Below are 20,596 nucleotides of genomic sequence, written 5' to 3' on the forward strand. Positions count from 1 at the left end.
CTACACGAGCTCCCTCCCCCCGGGCTCGCGGGGCGGGTCTGCTGCGCTCAGTAGCTGCGGCGGCCCCGGGGCTGAGCGGCGGCGGCCTCCCGGCAGCGCGGGGAAGCGGCGGCTCGGCGAGCGTGAGGCCCCGGGGAGACCCGGCGGAGGCGACCGCCGGGATGGAAGACACGCCAAGCCGAGCGCACGCCGCGGGGACGGATTTCCTTCCCCGCTCGGCTTCCCCACAGCTCGGCGGGGTCCGCGCCCAGCGCCTCCGAGGTGGACGGGGCCTGCGTCAGGGGCCTGCCAGCGGCAGCCGGCGAGCGAAGAGGGCACTGCGGGGTAACCGGCCAGCCGAAGCCGCTCTCGGGAACCTACGCCGCCACGGGCGCTCATTGTCTCTTCCCTTCCACCCGGGGGGCAAACAGGAAGCGCAGCGCCAGGTTGTAGGATGGACGGGCGTCCCAGCCAATGAGAACTGCCGGCGGAGAGCGCGGCGGCGAATGGAAGCCGAGAAGAGGGGCGGGACTTCCGGGCGGGCTGTCACCCTCTTCCCCCCTTTTGGACTGGAGGCTCCACCTTTTGTGTTTCCCGCACAGTCAATCAAAATAGGAAAAAAAAAAATCCCCGGACCGCTCCGGCCGTGTCCGCCGCCGCTTCCCGCATCCTCTCCCGCCGCCGCCGCCTTCGCTCCTCACCATGTGTAAGGCGGCGGGGAGCCCCGCCTGAGGTGCCCTAAACACACTATGACCGGTACGTAAAGCCGAGAGAGAGCAACCCTTGCTGCCGCCGCCGTCGCCGACCACAGTCAGCCCGGGGCCGCCGCCGCCGCCGGCTCCCGGCCCCGTCTGTGCGACCGAGTGTCTGTGAGAGGCGGAAAGCCGCACTCCCCGCCGCCTCCCTGCCCTCCCCGCCAGCCACCGTCCGCCCCGCCAGCCCCAGCAACGCCGTGTCCCCGCTGGGCCCGCCGGGCGCGCATCCCCCTGTGTGCGGGCGTGTGTGAGTGACTGACGGTGCGAGAGGAGCGAGCGCGAGTGAGAGCGAGCGGCGCGAAGGGAAAGGGGAGGAGAGGAGAGGAGAGGGGGCAGGGGCAGCGCGGGGAGGAGGAGGAGGAGGAGGAGGAGGAGGGGAGGAGGAGGAGGGTTACAGGCAGCGGCGGGCGGGGGCAGCAGCAGGAGGGGCGGAGGGAGCCGCCGCCGCCGCCGGGGGCCGGTGGGGGAGGGGCCGGGACGCGGCCGGGCTGCCCGAGTAACTCGGCCGCGGCCCGCGGGCCCCCTCCCTCCTCCCCTCCCCCCGCGCTGTGCCTGCAGCTCCCGAAAAGCCCGTGAAACAAGAGGAAATGGCTGCCTTGGACGTGGACGGCGGCGGCGGCGGCCACGGCGAGTATCTGCAGCAGCAGCAGCAGCAGCAGCAGCAACAGCAGCAGCCGGGAAACGGCGCGGCGGCGGCGGCGGCGGCCCAGGTGAGCAGCGGCGGAGCCCCGGCCCGGCTCCCCCTGCGCCGCTTTCTCCTCCCCTCGCCTCTCCCCTCCCTCTCTCCCTCCCTCCCTCCCTCGGCGCCTCTCTCCTCCCCTCCCCCCGCCCCGGGAGCTGCCCGCCCGAGGCGCCAACGCTCCGACCCCGCCCGCGCTGCCCCTCCCGTCGCCTTTCTGTGCGTGTCCGTGTGTGTGTCCGCGTGTGTGTGTGTGTGTGTGTCCGTGTGTGCGCGCGCGCGAGCGGGCGGGCGGGCGCCCTCCGGGTGTGGGGTCCCGGCGGAAGGTGGAGGCCCGGCGCGCCGCCCGCGGACGGTGGGGCCGCGGAGGAGCTGGAGGAGCCGGAGAGCGCGGGCTGGCGAGGACCGAGTCGCACTTCCTGTGCGAGCCAGAGAGGCGGCCCGGCCCGGCCCGGCCCGGCCCTAACCGCCACCCCCTCCCCTGTCTCCCTCTCTGAACCCGCCCACCGGGGGTAGGACACTCAGCCGTCACCGCTCGCTCTGCTGGCCGCTACCTGCAGCAAGATAGGGCCGCCATCGCCGGGCGACGACGACGAGGAGGCGGCCGCCGCAGCAGCCGGGGCCCCCGCCGCCGCCGCCGCCGCCCACGCCGGAGCGGTAAGTGTCGCCCGCGCGCGGCCCGCCCCCGCCGAGGCCCGCGCCCGCCATCCCGGGCCGCCCGCCCGCCCCGCAGGCCCCTCCCGCCCGGAGCCCGCCCGCGCCCTTTCCTCCCTCCGCTCGCGCGGGCCTGCTGGCGCCGCGGCCAGCCCCGGGCTTCCCTAAATTGTCACCGCGGCGCCCCGAGCCACGGTCGCTACAAAATGAAGTCTGGCCGGGTGGGGGGGAGAGGACTCCAAAATGGATGTTTGAGCAGCTCCTATCAGTGCTGGAAACTCCTGCGCCGCCGAACGCCGCCAGCCTTTCCAGCACAGCCTGTCGGCCATAGGGAGGACCGACTGCAGAGGCAATGTGGCTTTTGAGGGTGGTGGATTGTGTGTGTGTGTGTGTGTGTGTGTGTTATGAAACTGGTGCTCTTTCTGCTAGAAGTTACCACTAGACAGACTTTACTGCCTTGAAGTCGTCGGAAAAAAAATAAAGAAGTGAAGATTTACTTATATGAATTGCCCTTTTGTATGCACAGCGAACACTTAAGAAGAGTGTCTGTGTTGGGCGACTCTTGAAGTTGCTGGAGTTTAGTTTTTGCAGATTGCAGTAAGTTTCCCCAAGTCAAACATTTGACGAGCGCCCGTTGCGATCGGTAAAGTTGCTTTGGCTTTGGAATTGGCTGTAAATACTAGTGCTGGAAACAAAAGTCAGTGCAAGGAGCTGGGTTTTACGGGCATGCTAATGTTTTATCATGCTTACCATTAGTTAACTATTTCCATTAGTTAACTATTCCGATAGGTTGTGTGGTCTTACATTTTTTTTTTTTTTTTTGGTAGTATTTTTAGTGTGTCTGGCTGGGGTAGGGGGAGGAGCTGACCAGTGTTATTATGAGGGATTAACACAAATTAGTGAGATAATTATGGATTTTTTATTTGTTTCAGTCGTCCTCGTGTTTATCATGCACATGTGTTCACTTATTTAAATAATTGAGACCTCTCAGTCATATTGGTTTTTTGGAATCGGGTTTGTGTGGTGAATATAGACAAGACAATTTTGTATTTGATACAATCTGTAGGAAATTTTTAGTATTCTCCAGACGCTAAGAGCTAAGGTAATTAATTCTAAATACATTTGTGACTTTAGTGCTTCAAATTATTGTGGAGAGTGCAGTGGCTTTAGGTCTTGTGCAACTTTTGTAAACAGATTAAGATATAAAAACATGAACTTATGTTTATATAAGGTATAGCTACCTTTAAAATAACTTTGGATGAACTTTTTTTTTTTTTTTTTTTTAATGAACTATATCCCCCTAGCTTCACAGTCTCAAGTTAATTGTTAAACTTTGGGGAAAAACAACATAAAGAAAATTGCAGAGTTCTACTTATCTCTTACTATTTTCAACTAGAACAAAAAACTTTTCATAACTGCAATTTGCCAGGTTTAGATTATCAGCTTACTGATGGGGGAGGAGAGGAGTGAAGGAGGAAGTCCTGGGTGAAAAACGTGTGTGTTTTGCCATGTATATGGGAATCTCAGCTTGGAGTAGACATACTTTGTCCACCCTTAGCCTTCAGTGTCCACTACCTTGGGGGAGGTTGGTTCCATGCCCCATCTCTGAACTTCTAAATATTTAGTGACATCATATTTCAATGACTGTACTACAATCACTTGGAGCATTTTTTATCCTTTGGTTGGTTGGTACCTGTACTTAACTTTTTAAACTGAATAAAATTAGAATGACTGTTTTGAATGTGTTCCTTTAGCAAATAGGAAAATGTTTTCAATTTCAGAAATGAATTTTAAATATGAACATCACAGTTGAGTATTTGAGTGATTTCATGGACTTTTAAAAAATTATTATTATTGGATAGATACAGAGAGACATTGCGAGGGGAGAGGGAAGAAGAGGGGGGAGAAACAGAGAGGCACCTGCAGCTCTACTTCACCACTTGTGAAGCTTTCCCTACTGCAGATTGGGACCAGGGGCTTGAACCTGGGCCCTTGAGCACTGTACTGTGTGCACTTAGCCAGGTACACCACCGCCTGGCCCCCTCACAACCATTCTTTTTCACTTAAATGTGCTTGATAATCTTACTGTGATTATTCAAATTAATGGGAATAAGGAGATGTCTACAGAGAGTTTTTTAATAGGTGTGTTTATATAGGTGGCTTTATATTTAGAGAATACTTGCAAAGATAGGACTGAAAGTTACCTTATTTACACTTCACCCAGTCCCCCTAATGTTAACGTTAACCATGGTACACATGTCAAAACAAGGAGCTAACAATATGACATAGTTTACTTATTTTAATTTTTTATTTTTTAACCAGAGCACTGTTCAGCTTTGGCTTATGGCAGTAGGGGGATTGAACCTGGGACTTTGGAGCCTCAGGCATGAGAGTTTGTTTGCATAACGATTATGCTATCTATCTACCCTCTGCCCAGTATGACATAGTTCTGTAGCCAAATTACAGATACCACCAGTTTTCCCATACTAATGTCCTTTTTACTGTTCCCAGGATTCAGCTTAGGATGCCACATTACATACACTTGCATTGATTTCAAAATCACATGTACACATTTAGTTCAACTTTGTGCCAATTTAGTATGTTTTAAGATTAAAAGGACATTGAAGAGCCACTTGATTCAAATATTTTGAGCTTTGAATTTATTATAATTTCATCCTAGATCCTGGCCAAGAGTGACTGATGACTACCTTCAGTATAATAGTGAGTGTAGTCATAAGGCAGTCTCACCTGTAATGTCCCCACTACATGGATTCCTAAAGTTGGTTTAATGGCAAGGCTCCTTTACACCTTATTATTAAACACTATGCCAAATATTTCAGTAATAAATTAGGAAACACCTATATTTGAGTGTTAGCATTCAATTTGTATTTGTAATATTGTGGATTATTTGCCTGTTTCATTTGTATTTAGGTATAATAAGCTGCACAAGTAAATACTAAGAAAATTATGGCATGATGTTCAATTTAGATGATAAGTTTTGTGTAGTGAACATAACAGTACACTAGTGTTTGTGAGCTAAGAAATGAAGACTGTTCAAAAAAGGTCATATATATATATTTTTTTTACCAGTACTTGATAATCAGTCCTACACTGTCATTATAATAAGATCATCAGGTCTACACTGTCATTATAATAAAATAATTGGATACTTTTTAAAATTAAGGTCTAAGTTATTTTAAGTGTTCCTTGAAGATTTAAGAAATTTGAGTACTTGCCTAAGGATGGTTGTTTTCACATCAGCAATACACTTGATTTGTTTACATTGTTCTTTTTTCTTACCTGTTCCTTACTTTTATAAAACTTTATGGAAGCTGAGAAATCAGTTGATCAAATGCTGTGCAATGATAGGTATGGTTCCTCTCCCCACCCCTTGCAAAGGTATTTCTCTGAGGGGTGGGGGCGGTGTTATGCCTGGCTGCCTTGCAGAAGTATCCTTGTAGTAAACATCCTAGGTACTTTTCACTGTCAGGCTTTTGTGCTTAACATGTACAGAGAGAAACAGTACCTTCTGTCAGAACTTCTTATAGTCCAGTTTCCATGTAAAGTGTTGTTTTGTTAGTCATTCAATAAAAGTTAATTAAAGCTATTGAGAGAAATACCATTGTTTCCTCTTCAGTGTGTGAGTTTATGTAGAGATTATTTTGGGGTGGGGGTAGTAAGCGGAAGAGAGTCTCATGCCTGAGGCTGCAAAAATCCCAGGTTCAGTCCTGTTCTCCCTCGCGACCCCCACCACCACTGTAAGCCAGAGCTGAGCAATGCTCTGGTTAAAAAAAAAAAGTAATAATAAGAAAAAGATTATTTTGAACCAAACTAAATACTAGTTTTTTTAAAAATTTTATTTTGTTTTAGATTTCTCAACCTTTGTTTTTGTGTTATTTCCAAAGCCTAACATCATTTTTACATCTTTTAAAATGTTTGGTTTAAGATGAGTTTTTAAATTTATCCCTTTTCCATTTGATACCGAATTTTCTGTTAGTGGTATGCTGCAGATAAAATTTCTTTTTACAAATGAATGGGTAGTAGACTTCGGAGTTTTAAAGTATTTGGGTCTTATTCATTGTGGAATTATGTAAATGAATATGTAAATGTGGTGTAGAGTTTTTCTTAGAAGACTCTTAACTTTGTTTTATTGACCTGTTGCTTCTATCATTTTTTCCCCCCAAGTCATTTAAAACTAAGCTAACTGTCCATCAGTAAATATACACTGACTTTTGTGTCAGGAATTGTATTAGTCATCTAGTGGATGTTTTTCAATTTGCCTATAGAATATTTTCCCCCAGAGCACTGCTAATGTTGGGGCAGGTGTGAGTCTTTTTGCATAACTGTTATGCTCTTTGCACCTGCCCTGCCCTGCCTTTAGAATCTTTTTTCCAGATAGACATAGAGAGGGAGAGAGACCACTGCACTGAAGTGGTATGCTCTTGTGGCATGCTCGAGGGCCTTGAAGCTGAACTGTATAAATGGTAGGTGAGCTACCTTACTGACTCCAAAGATTTATTTACTAATGAGAACACATGAGCCAGAGCATCACTTTAGCATATGCAACACTGGGATTATATAGTTTAAAAGCTTTAACACCTTCCCCCCCTTTTAATGCAGAGAGAGGGAGAGAGACACCCGCAGCACTACTTCACCGTTTGTGGAGTTTTCTCCCCTGCAATTGGGGACCAGGTGCTTGAACCCAGGTCCTTGTGCATGGTAACAAGTGTGCTCAATTGGGTGTTACCACTTCCTGGCCCCTAAAAGCTCAACACTTTTTCTTAGCATCCTGTGAGCTAATTTTCCTTCTTTTAGCATGAAGAAATTTGGTTCTATTCTAAATAACAAATCACAGTTCAAACTAGGGCTAGTGCTCACTTGAATTTTTTGTGTACTCCCCTCAAGGATATTCTATAAGTTATTTTTTAATGTGTTTGTCATCTTAGGTTCTTAAAAGAAACACAGTGTTTGTCCTAGATTTGTCCTAGAGTTCTCTGATTAGCAGTCCGCATTATAGTTTATTTTTTATTTAGCATGTGGAGATGGTGTGCTTGGGTAGTACGCAGATTTATCATTTGAGTAGTTGTATTGTTGAGCAAATATATTTGTTTTGGGATGGAAATAGAAATTGAGAGGGAGGGAGAGAAAGAGAGAGAGAGACAGAGACAGACAGACAGACCTGCAGCCTTGCTTCACTACTTGTGAAGCTTCCCACCTGCAGGTAGGGGCCAGGGCTTAAACCTGGTCTTTGAACATTGTAGCGTACACTATTGCCTGGCTCTAGTAGTTGCATTTTCAAGAATTTGACTAGAAAGTGTCTCACTGATGGCTGAATATCTGCCTTTATTACTGTTGTTTTTTTAAGATTTTTAATACTCTGGTTTCTCTTCAGATCGCATAAATCTTTCGCCTTTTACTAAAGATTTCCGTGGAGAGGAACAATTCTGAGTCATACCTAATTTTTTGAGGCCTTGTCTTTACAAGGCTACTAAAAAAAAAAAAAAAAAAAAAAAGATTTTTATTTATTTACTAATGAGAAAGGTAGGGGAGACAGAAAGAATCAGACATCACTCTGATACATGTGCTGCCAAGGATTGAACACAGGACCTCGTGCTTGAGTCTTAACAATTTATCCACTGCGCTACCTCCCAGACCACCTTTACTGTTTTGTTTTTAAAATGCTTTATGACATACATTTGACTTTTTTCTTTAGTATGGAAAAGAGACATAATACCAATATTATATAATTAACTTTTATCTGATACCATGTTCTTTGACTTATGTTGGATAATTGTTAAGTTTAATGGTTATAAAAAGACTCAGCAGTGGGTTCTCTGAAGATGAACAACGGTTGTAAGAAGTTAAGGCTTAGATTTCAGACATGGTTCTTGAGCACAGATTTTATTGTAAAGTATAGCTTGAAATATTGCCTTATTTAAAATGCCAGGAAGTTGAAATGAAACATGAGTTGTTACTGTTGGGAAAGATGACATTGCCTTTTCTTACAAAAATTGAAGAAAATATGACTTTGATGCCTGATGCTTTGAGTAATTTTAAGTTTGATAGGTTTAAATTTTGCTCATAAAATAACTGTTGATTTTCAGGCTTAGGTGTTTGTACTAGATTGAAGTTTCTCTGCCCTTAGTTTCTTCTGCCTTTTCTTCATTCTTTTTTGGTCTTAGCTAATCTTTATAAAACAGATCTAAGGTGGCGCAAAGCACAAGGCCGACGTTAGGATCCCGGTTCGAGCTCCCGGCTTCCCACCTGCAGGGGAGTCACTTCACTGAAGCAGGTGAAGCAGGTCTGCAGGTGTCTATCTCTCCCTTCTCTCTTTTCCCCATCTCTCAATTTCTCTGTGTCCTATCTGATAACAACAACAATAATAACTACAACAATAAAACAAGGGCAACAAAAGGGAATAGATAAATAAATATTAAAAAAAAAAAAACCCAGATCTGATTGCACCTCTCACTTACTCAAAACCTTTTAAAGTTTTCATTCATTATCTGTAAAGTCCAGATCTGTTCATAGGCCCTATGAAGTCATTTACTACAGGCCCTAATAAAGATGTCTACACTTTTCCTCCATTGCTTTTACATGTGAGTCTGAGCCTCTCCTTCAAATTCCATTGTTCTTCAGAGGGTTTTCTTTGGGTAGTCTTTATTAATGCCTCTTGCTTTCTGTATCCTAACTGTCCAGAGTGAAATCCAAAATTTTATTAATACTCTTTTTTCTTTATTTTTTTTCTTTTGCAATGCTAGGGCCTTGTGCGAATGCAGTTTCCCCACTCTCCTACTGCATGTAGGAAGACAGACTCCCTGCCCAGTCAGCTACTTCTCTACCCCTCCCCCGCATATTTTTCTTCACGGAGCCAGGGCCTCTTGGTTGTGTGACACTCACCCTTCCCCTCCTCCCACACACTCCAGGACACTTTTTTATTCATTATATGTAGAGATGGTTGGGAAATGTCCAACCCTGACAAAGCAACTGTAGGTGGGACTTAAAATTCAATAAATCTGGGTTCTTTTTTCATGATAACACTAAATGCTAATTTTTCAGTCGATGATTTTGTTTGGAATGATAATGGATTTCCAAATGGCCCTTGGCTGAAAAACAGTTCCCCACCCGGCATAGAGAAGACACCACAGTACTAGAGTGACCCTGCTGCTGTGGCACTTGGAGGTGGCGCTGAGATTTTTAACCTGACCTTGTGTATAACCAGGCATGCACCCTCCTCTGAGTTAGCTATCTGTGGCGCATATATATATATATATATATATATGTATATATATATATATATATATATCTCCATGTGAGATCTTCTTCTGCCTTCTCCGTTCTTAAATAGTGTCTCAATCATTGAACCTGTAGTACCCCACTGTTGACACAGTAAGAGCAAGTATGTATGTCTCTGCATAGATTGTCAACTATTTGAAGCTAGAGATTGTACGTGTGTCATTGGTTCACTCATTGTTTCATCCTGGCAGATAGGCTCAAATCGTTTGATTTGTGTCACTGCAATCATCCATTTGTTGAAGTATGTGCTTTTCAGTATGTGCATACATGAAAATTAGATATAATTTCTTTAAGAGACATTTAAGATCTTGTATTAAGTTTTGTGAAGTGGTTTATGCTGAAAGGGACATTTACCCTTGTTTGTTTCTTATGGTAATGGGCCCCACTTGAGAATATGAGAAATCCTGCCCCCTCCCCAAGTGAATTTCTCAAAAAGTTGGTATGCTATTTTAGATGATTCAGTAGCCCCTTGAAACCTAGGAATGGATCCTAGCTTGAGAGTGCCATTGCTTAGTCACATGGAGCTAGAGGAAATCGTAGATCTAGAAGGAAATGGGGCCCATGGGTGGTGGCATACCTGGTTGAATGCGCATGTTACAGTGCTCAGGAACCCGGGTTTCTGAGCCCCCTGGTCCCCACCTGCCGGGAGAAGGAAAGCTTCGCGAGTGCTGAAGCAGTGCTGCAAGTGTCTCTCTGTCACTCCTGTCCCTCTTGGTTTCTGGCTGTCTCTAGCAAATAAATAAAGATAATAAAAATAAAAAAAAAGGATTTGTTATTAACAAGAGAGAGTAGAGTGGGGGAGAACCAGAACATTACTCTGGCACAAGCAATGCCAGAGATTGAACTCGGGACCTCAAGCTTGAGAGTCCAGTGCTTTATTGCGCCATCTCCTGGGCTGTGCACCAATAATTCTTAGAGCGTCTTAAATTTTTTTAGTCTTTAGCTCTGTTCCTGTATCAGTGTGAGGCGTGGGACTCATGCTTGAAAGCCTACCACTCTCCCATTGCACAACATCCCTGGCCCACATTACATTTTTTAAAAGTTTCTTCTTTTATTAGTAAGTAGTACATGGTGAATGTAATGGAATATGCTTAATAGAATGCTTAATAGGATATGCCTATCTGTGCATTCACTTTGAATTACATCGATACACATAAAAGAGTAGCTTTAATGATTTGATTTTAGGTTTTTGACAACATGTATATTTTACTTCCAGTTCAGAGGACCTAAAAACACTGCTGAAATACTGTTTCTTTTTTTTGTACATAGATACAATGCATCGATTCAGTGTCATATTTCTAGTGGGTTGTTCATTTTTTGAACTCTATTGTTTGAGAGATATAGTGTTTGTTCTGTAATTTTTTTATAGCCATCCTACTTTCCTTTATTCATTTTTAACTGTGTAGCGTTGCAGGCTACACATGAGGTGTTAGAAAATTAGTTTGGGGACCAGGTGATAGCACAGAGACCCGGTTCAAGCACTTGGTCCCCATGTGCACGGGGGAAACTTCATGAGTGGCGCTGCAGGTGTTGCTCTGTCTCTTCCTATCTTCCTGCTCCCTCTCAATTTCTGTCTGTTCTATCAGTGAAAGAGAAAAAGAAAAAAGTGGCCCCCAGGAGCAGTGGATTCGCATGCAAACATTCAACCCCAGCAAAAGTCCTGGTGGCAATTAAAAAAAGAAAAGAAAAGAGATTAGTTTGAAGATTATTATGATAGAGAAAAAAATTCTCAGGGCCAGGTGGTGGTGGTGCACCTGTTTAAGCACACACTGTAGTGTGCAAGGATCTGGGTTCAAACCTGTGGTCCTCACCTGCGGGAGGAAAGCTTCACAAGTGGTGAGGTAGAGCCTCAGGTCTCTCTCCCTTTCTACCTCCCCCTGCCCTCTCAATTTCTCTGTCTCTAGCTAATAATACATAAATAAAATTAAAAAAATTTTTTTTCCTGCTCTAAAAGTATGGGTTGTTCTTACAGTAACAAAATTGCAAATGTTTATTGTTTATATAATACTGCTTCATTATTTATGAATCCTATTGTGTTACTAGGAGAACTTATTTTCAGGCAGTAGAATTTATATAGGTTTTTAGAGGATTGGTTTAAATGCCACAGATAGTTTTACAACGTTTTTTGTTTTTTTAATCCAGACAGGTGACTTGACTTCTGCACAATTAGGAGGAGCACCAAACAGATGGGAAGTTTTGTCAGCCACACCTACAACTATAAAAGATGAAGCTGGTAATCTAGTACAAATTCCAAGTGCTGCTGCTTCAAGTGGGCAGTATGTCCTTCCCCTTCAGAATTTACAGAATCAACAAATATTTTCTGTTGCACCAGGATCAGATTCATCAAATGGTACAGTGTCCAATGTTCAGTATCAAGTAATACCACAGATTCAGTCAACAGATGGTCAGCAGGTTCAGATTGGTTTTACAGGCTCTTCAGATAATGGGGGTATAAATCAAGAAAGCAGTCAAATTCAGATCATTCCTGGCTCTAATCAAACCTTGCTTGCTTCTGGAACACCTCCTGCTAATATCCAGAATCTTATACCACAGACTGGCCAAGTCCAGGTTCAGGGAGTTGCAATTGGTGGTTCATCTTTTCCTGGCCAAACCCAAGTAGTTACGAATGTGCCTCTTGGTCTGCCAGGAAATATTACCTTTGTTCCAATCAATAGTGTTGATCTAGATTCTTTGGGACTCTCGGGCAGTTCTCAGACAATGACTGCAGGCATTAATGCCGATGGACATTTGATAAACACAGGACAAGCTATGGATAGTTCAGACAATTCAGAAAGGACTGGTGAGCGTGTTTCTCCTGATATCAGTGAAACTAATACTGATGCAGATTTATTTGTGCCAACGTCCTCTTCATCACAGCTGCCTGTTACTATAGATAGTACAGGTATATTACAGCAAAACACAAACAGCTTGACTACATCTAGTGGGCAAGTTCATTCTTCAGATCTTCAGGGAAATTATATACAGTCGCCTGTTTCTGAAGAGACACAGGCTCAGAATATTCAGGTTTCTACAGCACAGTCTACACATCTACAGCTTCAAGAGTCTCAGCAGCCAACCAGTCAAGCCCAAATTGTGCAAGGTATTACACCACAGACAATCCACGGTGTGCAAGCAAGTGGTCAGAATATATCACAACAGGCTTTGCAAAATCTTCAGTTGCAGCTGAATCCTGGAACATTTTTAATTCAGGCACAGACGGTGACTCCTTCTGGACAGATAACTTGGCAAACATTTCAAGTACAAGGGGTCCAGAACTTGCAGAATTTGCAAATACAGAATACTGCTGCCCAACAAATAACTTTGACACCTGTTCAGACACTCACACTTGGTCAAGTTGCAGCAGGTGGAGCCTTGACTTCAACTCCAGTTAGTCTAAGCACTGGTCAGTTGCCAAATCTACAGACAGTTACAGTAAACTCTATAGATTCTGCTGGTATACAACTACACCCAGGAGAGAATGCTGACAGTCCTGCAGGTGAGTCTTAAGTCATGTGCTGTAGCTAAGCTCAGTGATTTGTAGGGATCTTATTGCTTTATGTTATTTGTCAGCATCTGGTGACCTTTAAAGGAGTTGATACCTTTCTCTTATGCTTGTATGAAAAGTAGATGTTGAACACCTTCCAGGTTTTTTTCTTCATTGAAAGTTTTTGAAGTAAATGATTTATTTCTTCATTATGTGAATTACTTCGTAGTTTTTTTAATTCAATTTTATATTTGTTTTCATGTCTTACTGTTACTGTCCAGCATTACAAAAGCCAGACCTCTCATCTTCTGCATCCCATAATGACCCTGGGTCCATACTCCCAGAGGGATAAAGAATAGGAAAGCTATCAGGGGAGGGGATGGGATACAGAGTTCTGGTGGTGGGAATTGTGTGGAGTTGTACCCCTCTTATCCTATGGTTTTTGTCAGTGTTTCCTTTTTATAAATAAAAATTAAAAAAAAAAAGAAAAGAAAAGTTATGTTTGGCAGGTAAGGTGTCCTGGTTGTCTTTGCTGTGATGGAGGTTAAATGTTTATGAACTGTATGTGGTTGGGGAGTTGGGTTGGCATAGTAATGAAAACAGCACTAAGAGTACTATGTACGCTGTCTCCAGTTAGTAGCAAGTGGCGCCTTTTCCTCATTATGTAAAATGGAGGTAATGTACTAAGTAGGTAGCTGAATCTAGGGTACTTTGTGGGCTAAAACTTCTGTGAATCTCATATATATATCTATATCTATATCTATATATATATATATATATGATATAGTATATTTTTAATTTAATGGTATTTACATATACATATTTTATTTATTTTATTACCAGAATACTACTCAGCCTGGGCTATGGTGGTACAAGGGATTGAACCTGCGACTTCAGAGCCTCAGGCATGATAGCCTCTTTGCATAACCATTATGCTGTCTACCCCCTGCCTTACATATACATATTTTATTAATGATATGAATGGACATTTCAGGTGTTAATCTTTGAGTGTTGTTCAGGACTGAGTGTTGTTCAGGACTTTCCTCCTCTCTTCCTCCCTCCTTCCCTCTTCCCCTTTCTCCCTTTCAGAAAAAGTAAGCAACACACACACACACACACACACACACACACACACACACACACACACACACACACACACACACACGAGCATCACAGTTCCATTTATGGTGTTCTGCTTGTTTTTGTTTCTCTTGCTTTTCTGGTGCCCGGGAATCTAGAACCTCAGACTTGCAAGGCAAGGCATAGACTCTATTGCCCAGCCATCTCTGTTGCACAAATAATAGCTTTGAAAAGAGAATATCATCATTGCCTTTTTTAAAAAATATATTTTGCTTATTTATTAGTGAGAGGGATAGGAGGAGGGAGAGAGAAAGAACCAGACATCACTCTGGTACATGTGCTGCTGGGGATTGAACTCAGGACCTCATGCCTGAGAGTCCAGTGCCTTATTCATTGTGCCACTTCCCAGACCACTTATCATTAGCCTTACTACTGCTATTTATTTACATTTTGACAATTGTGCACTAAATTTTTATTCTCATTCTTATTTCAATTTTTGTAGAGATTATAATATAACTTTGTACTTGATCAGTGGTTTGAAGTTCTTAAGTTGAGTCACTTGAATTTGATTTATTGAAATAGTTCTTTTCCCCACAAGGACAACATATTTTCTTTTTTTTTTATTTTTTCTTTTTTATTTTATTTATTTATTCCCTTTTGTTGCCCTTGTTTTATTGTTGTAGTTATTATTGTTGTTGTCGTCATTGTTGGCTAGGACAGAGAGAAATGGAGAGAAGAGGGGAAGACAGAGGGGGAGAGAAAGATAGACACCTGCAGACCTGCTTCACCGCCTGTGAAGCGACTCCCCTGCAGGTGGGGAGCCGGTGCTCGAACCGGGATCCTTACGCCTGCCCTTGTGCTTTGCGCCACCTGGCCACCTGCGCTTAACCCGCTGCGCTACCGCCCGACTCCCGGACAACATATTTTCTTATGCAAAATACTTTTGTGCCTGAGGCTGTGAGGTCCCAATGCTCGTCCAGCACCGTTAGCTAGAGCTGATGGGGCTCTCATTTTTTTTATATATTTATTTTATTTATTTATTCATTCCCTTTTGTTGCCCTTGTTGTTTTATTGTTGTAGTTATTATTGTTGTTGTCGTTGTTGGATAGGACAGAGAGAAATGGAGAGAGGAGGGGAAGACAGAGGAGGAGAGAAAGACACCTGCAGACCTGCTTCACTTCCTGTGAAGCGACTCCCCTGCAGGTGGGGAGCCGGGGGGGGGGGCTCTCATTATTAAAACAAATATATTTTAAAAATTGTGATGTATTCCTAGAACATCTGACTTGTCTTTTTGCATTTGAACTACTGAAGGTGTGATTTAGGAGCATCAGTTATCAGGTCTGTGGTTTTGTGGGCCCCTAAGGGATCCACATAGGATCTTCTCAGATGTCCTTGGTGTCAGATTACTTTTCAAAATAAACTTAAGTGGTCTTTTTCATTGTGTTGATATTTTATTTTATTTATTAATTTATTATTGACTAGAAACAGAAATTGAGAAGGGGGAGATAGAGGAGAGAGACAGAGAGACACCTGCAGTCCTGCTTCACTACTTGTGAAGCGTTCCCTCTGCAGGTGGGAACCAGGGACTTGAACCTGGGTCCTTGTGCACTGTAATGTGTGCACTTAACCAGGTGCGCCACCAACTGGCTCCCCTTGATATTTTTACTCATGGTAGGTTCTGCTTCTTTTTTAGCACAAGTCAAAGCACTGGTACCAAATTCTACTAGTAATTGCAGTTTTCATGACCATATACTTGCAGGTAAAGGAAGAATAGAATGTCAGTTTCACTCAAGTATGGCCTTGATGAACCAGTCAAGTTTTTACTAAATCTTGACCCTAAGTGTTGTATATCTTAAAATAATAACAACAACAACAACAACTTTAGGGCCTGGGAGATAGGCTGCAGGTTCCAGTCCTGGGCGTCACATAAGAGCACCACCGATGGCTGGCTGGCTGGGTGGGTGGGTGGTGGAGGAGGAGCACACCGAGGATCATGCGGCTGTGCTGAGGTGTATCTCCCCCCCCCCTTTCTCTCTCTCTCTCTCTGTGTGTGTGTGTGTGTGTGTGTGTGTGTTCTCTGTTTTATTTTTCAGGGCAGCAATTAAAACACTACTGATCTTTTTTTGTTGTTTGTTTTTCTTTGAATTGACTTACTGCTTCATGTCAGTGAAGTCATAACATTTATGATTCCTTTTACTTTTTTCTTCCATTTATTTTCATGCTTCATCTGTAGTATAGCCTTTCTCAGTATTTTATTCTGTACCTTTTTTGTGTATAGCCTTTCTCAGTATTTTATGTTTTTTTTTTTTTTTTTTTTTTCTCTTTTTACCAGAGCACTGCTCAGCTCTGGCTTATGCTGGTGCAGGGGATTGAACCTGGGACTTTGGAGCCTCAGGCATGAGAGTCTGTGCATAACCATTATGCTGTCTACCCCTGCCCTTCTCAGTATTTTATTCTGTACCTTTTTGTTGGATAATATAATAATATTTCATTTACCTGTAGACAAACGTATTTTTTTTTTGCAGCTTTAGACTATTAAAACAGTGTAGCTGTGAACATCTGCATAGTTGTTTTTTTCCTGATTTTTTTATTATGTATTTTCCCTTGTGTTGCTCTTGTTTTTTATTGTTGTTGATGTCGTTGTTGGATAGGACAGAGAGACATGGAGAGAGGAATGGAAGACAGAGGGGGAGAGAAAGATATTCAACACCTGTAGACTTGCTTCACTGCCTGTGAAGGGACTCCCCTCAAGTGGGGATCCTGGGGCTCGAACCAGGATCCTTTTGCTGGTCCATGCGCTTCGTGCCATGTGCACTTAACTCGTCGCGCTACCCCCCAACCCCATAGTTGTTGTTTTTGTATGTGGATATGTTTTCATTTCTTTTGGTATATATTTAGGATTTGGATTGTTCGGTTATAGTAACACTTTAAGGAACTATTTATTTATACTTTGTGGGAGGTTTTTTTTCCCAAAGAAGGGTATCATTTTACATTCTTTTAAAAATATTTACTTATTTCAGTATTTATTTGTTAATGATGGGGAGACAGAAAGATTAACAGTGTTACTCTGACATGTGATGTTGGGAATGGAACTCGGGACCTCATGTTTGTCAGTCCAACACTTAGACACTAACTAGACAACCCCCGAAGCCATCATTTGTTACATTCTTATCAAAAATGCATGAGGGTTCCAATTTCTCTTTATCCACATCAACACTGTCCTTTGGATTATAACCATTCTAGTGTGTGAAATGGCATCTTGATGTGTTTTTGATTTGCAAGTATGGCTGCATTTTTTTTTAAGTTTTATTTACTTATTTTTAATGAAAGAGACACAGAGAAAGATACACACAGAGGGCTATTAGAGCACTGCTCAGCTCTGGTTTTTGGTGGGGTTGGGCATTGAACCTGGGACTTTGGAGCCTCAGGCATGAAAGTCTTTTGCATAACCAGTATGCTGTCTCCCCAGCCCCTGTCGCATGCTTTTATAGTAATCTTATTTATGACTACAAGATGGGTCTGCTTTAGTAAAGCACTTAAATGCTGCATACCAAAGTAAGATGATTGTCTTTGAAAAATATAAGTAATTGTTTTTTTAAATTAATATGAGAGAGAGAAAAAGAAGAAACCAGGGTATGACTAGCATGTGCAGTGCCAGGGATAGAACTCAGGACCTCGTGCGCACTAAGCCTAGAGCTTTACCCACTGCTCTCTCCTGGGGCAGTAGATGATGGTATATATATATAAATACCATCTTTACTTGAAAGATTAACTGACCAACTATGGTTATTGAGAGCACTGTGCATTTAAGTGACAATTAATTAGAGATGGTTTGAGTGAGCCTGTTGGTAAGGCAAACCTGATAGAATTTGCTAGCAATGTTAAAACTTGAACTTCTCAGTGGAAATTAAAGTTTTGCAAAGCTTGCACCTGCTAATTAAATTTGATAACTTGTTAATGATTACTTTTCTGATGAGGTAGGCAGTGATATTAACAACTATTTTTTGATGCTACATCACAATGCAATGTGTCAGCACTTTGGGACATAGGAATCGTGACTCGCTGAGCCAGTAGTTTTAACTTTATGATGCTATATACTCATACTGGGTACACTCCATATTTGAGCTAGACCAGTAATAGTGTATGGGAAGTTCACCACTGTGGTTTCAGATTCTGCACTGCAGCTGACCTTTGAAGAAACTACTACTTGTCAAGTTTGGTATAACAACAAAGAATGCCCACAGTTGGCCAAAAGGCTATGAAATTATGTCTTCCTTGTTCTGCAGCATGACTCTGAGACTAGTTTTCATGTGCTTCAGCCTAAGCCACATAATGCAGCAGAGTAAATGCAGAAGTAGATGAGACACTGTTGTCTTCTTTTAAATTAGATTAACTATACAAAAAATATAAACATGTCTTATTAAACTTTTATGTTTTTGGAAGATGGTTTTCAAAATTTATTTTGGCTAATTTGTGCTAATGGATTTATTTTTAAGTGGATTAAAAATGTAAAATTTTAAGTATAGTGGATATCTGCTACATATAGGTATATATATATATATATATATATATACACACACACACACACACATAGGTGATACATTTTTATGGTACTGTCAGGGTCTTAACTGCACATACAGTTTTTTAAAAAATATTTTAAAGTCCTGTTTAATTTTTTTAGTTGCTTTTGCTTTGGTAAGAAGTTCTAAGTATTTAGCTCAGGAGTTAAAGCCCATTTTATTATCTGTAACTAGAACTGTCTCATTTGAAGAGAAGCTGAGTCAGATTCATACTCAAAACTCACAACTGACATTGAGTCTTCAAAAAGGAATTTAAAGTAAGACTGTCTGTTACCCTAAGGTGTGGCTTAAATGAGACTGTCCATTTGCAGAGGTGAAAAGAAGACAAAGAAGGGTATCAACACAGTCTGGGTCCTGGAGAGATAGCTTTTGGTAGGGGATATGACTTGGCTTGCTGACACCAGTAGAGATCTGGTGCTGTGGTGGCTCTCCCTCTCCGTCTCTGAATGAAGGATCCGAACAGAGCAACCTGCTGAAGACTTTAGCATCAGTATGCTTAACATTTTCATTAAGTTATATAAAGGAAACAAGCATCTTCAGAAAAGACGTGGTAAAAATAGATAGTGCAAAAGAAACAACCGGAGCTGTCGTGGAAATGAGAAACATTGGTGTTAAGAGACACATATACACATTTCCGAAATTTCAACAGTCCATGGCCTGTCAGTGTCTTGGGAACATTGTCTTAGTTCTAATAGAAAAGTTTTTTTGTTTTTTTTTTTGGGTGGGGGGTAAAAAAACAAGAGAACCTTTGGGATGGGTATAGGGAGAGGATGAGTGGTAATATAGTCAGGAATTTATGTAGAATGTAGCACAAAGACAGTGAACAGGAAAGAGATCTGCAGGTGAGCTGAGAGTCACCAAGAGCAACTTCAAAAGGACAACAGTGAATGGTGGAATACGCGGCATCTGAGAACCCCTGTGTTGGGATAGAGTGCAGATATAGGAGACGCTACTTCAGGTATTCAGAGAAGCAAAAGTCCATCCTGATTCACGTAAATTGTAGAGATCATTTCAAATCTTAACAGTTCGGAGGGCTGAATACACACCTGGTTGAATACATGTTATAATGTTCCAGGACCCAGGTTCAACCCCCAGGGCTGCAATCTTGTCATCCCCCCACCCCCCCCCTTTTTTTTTTTTTTGCCACCAGGATCATCACTGGGGCTCAGTGCCAGCACTGTGAAAGATTAAGTAGGAATATGGATCTAGAATGAAATGAGTGGAAAATAATAATGGTAGGGCCGGGGTAGATAGCATAATGGTTATGCAGAGAGACTTTCATACCTGAGGCTCTGAAGTCCTAGTTTCAATCCCCCATACCACCATATGCCAGAGTTGAGTTTTTTTTTGTGCTCTGGCACAAAAAAAAAAAAAAGAAGAAGAAAAAGAATAGTGATAATAGACATGGAGGAAAAGTAATTTGACAGTATAATATTGGTAACTTTAAACATTATAGAACAATTCAACGTTAGACAAGCAAAGAAATTCATAATCAGTGTGACTATCTTCCAGCTTCAAGTTATTAGCAACCTGCCATTCCTGTTTCCTCTGTTTCCATCATTTAAACGTTTATTTTTGCTCAGGTAAAGGAAACCCAGGATGTTAACTAATTGTATTCCAAAACACAAATGGAGTGATTCTGTTTAATGCATTATGTCCCATATCGTCAAGTGCTGCTCTGTCACTCTTTCTCAGCTCTCTCATGAAATAACATTTAAAAAATGACTTGCAGAGTGGAAATAGTATTTAAATTTTATTAAGCTTAACTTTTCATTATGTTTGTGTTTATAACCATTATTTTCCCACAGTGCACTCGTTGGTTACCCAAAAGTACAGTTTATTGTATCATAAACTGTGAATTCCTTTTATTTATTTATTTTTCAGAATGGGCTGGTGTCTTAGCTGCCAATTCCTTTCTATCTCTACTTACCTACCTGCTTACCTACAGTGCTGGAGAATGAACCCAGGGTCTCTTCACATTCATGGTACTGCTTATTGCTGAGCTGTCTCTTGACCTACTTTTTATCCTATATTTTGAGAGGGAGGGGAGGATGGGGAGAGACACCACAGTATGGTTCATGGAGTTCCT

The 20,596-nt window shown here is 42.7% G+C and overlaps 1 protein-coding gene and 1 non-coding gene across 8 annotated transcripts in view; both read left to right on the forward strand.

Moving 5' to 3' along the window:
* The first annotated feature begins 596 nt into the window (after nucleotides 1-596).
* Nucleotides 597-20,596, forward strand: part of SP3 (Sp3 transcription factor) — a 44,739-nt gene continuing 24,739 nt past the window's right edge. Inside the window, exons 1-4 of one of the 7 annotated variants that reach the window (XM_060177695.1) lie at nucleotides 597-735; nucleotides 1,293-1,444; nucleotides 1,930-2,076; nucleotides 11,506-12,859. In XM_060177695.1, the coding sequence (XP_060033678.1) occupies nucleotides 729-735; nucleotides 1,293-1,444; nucleotides 1,930-2,076; nucleotides 11,506-12,859 (1,660 nt within the window). In that variant the 5' untranslated portion in view covers nucleotides 597-728. Of the gene's footprint in view, nucleotides 736-847; nucleotides 1,017-1,292; nucleotides 1,445-1,929; nucleotides 2,077-2,258; nucleotides 2,289-11,505; nucleotides 12,860-20,596 lie in introns of those variants that run through there. The other 6 variants (XM_060177697.1, XM_060177699.1, XM_060177698.1 and 3 more) reach the window with 6 other exon arrangements.
* LOC132534482 (U5 spliceosomal RNA) lies at nucleotides 7,440-7,554 on the forward strand. Its single transcript, XR_009546192.1, has one exon. It is a non-coding gene; the product is annotated as a U5 spliceosomal RNA (small nuclear RNA).

This window comes from Erinaceus europaeus, chromosome 18, assembly GCF_950295315.1.
Source record: "Erinaceus europaeus chromosome 18, mEriEur2.1, whole genome shotgun sequence".
Taxonomy (NCBI): Eukaryota; Metazoa; Chordata; class Mammalia; order Eulipotyphla; family Erinaceidae; genus Erinaceus; species Erinaceus europaeus.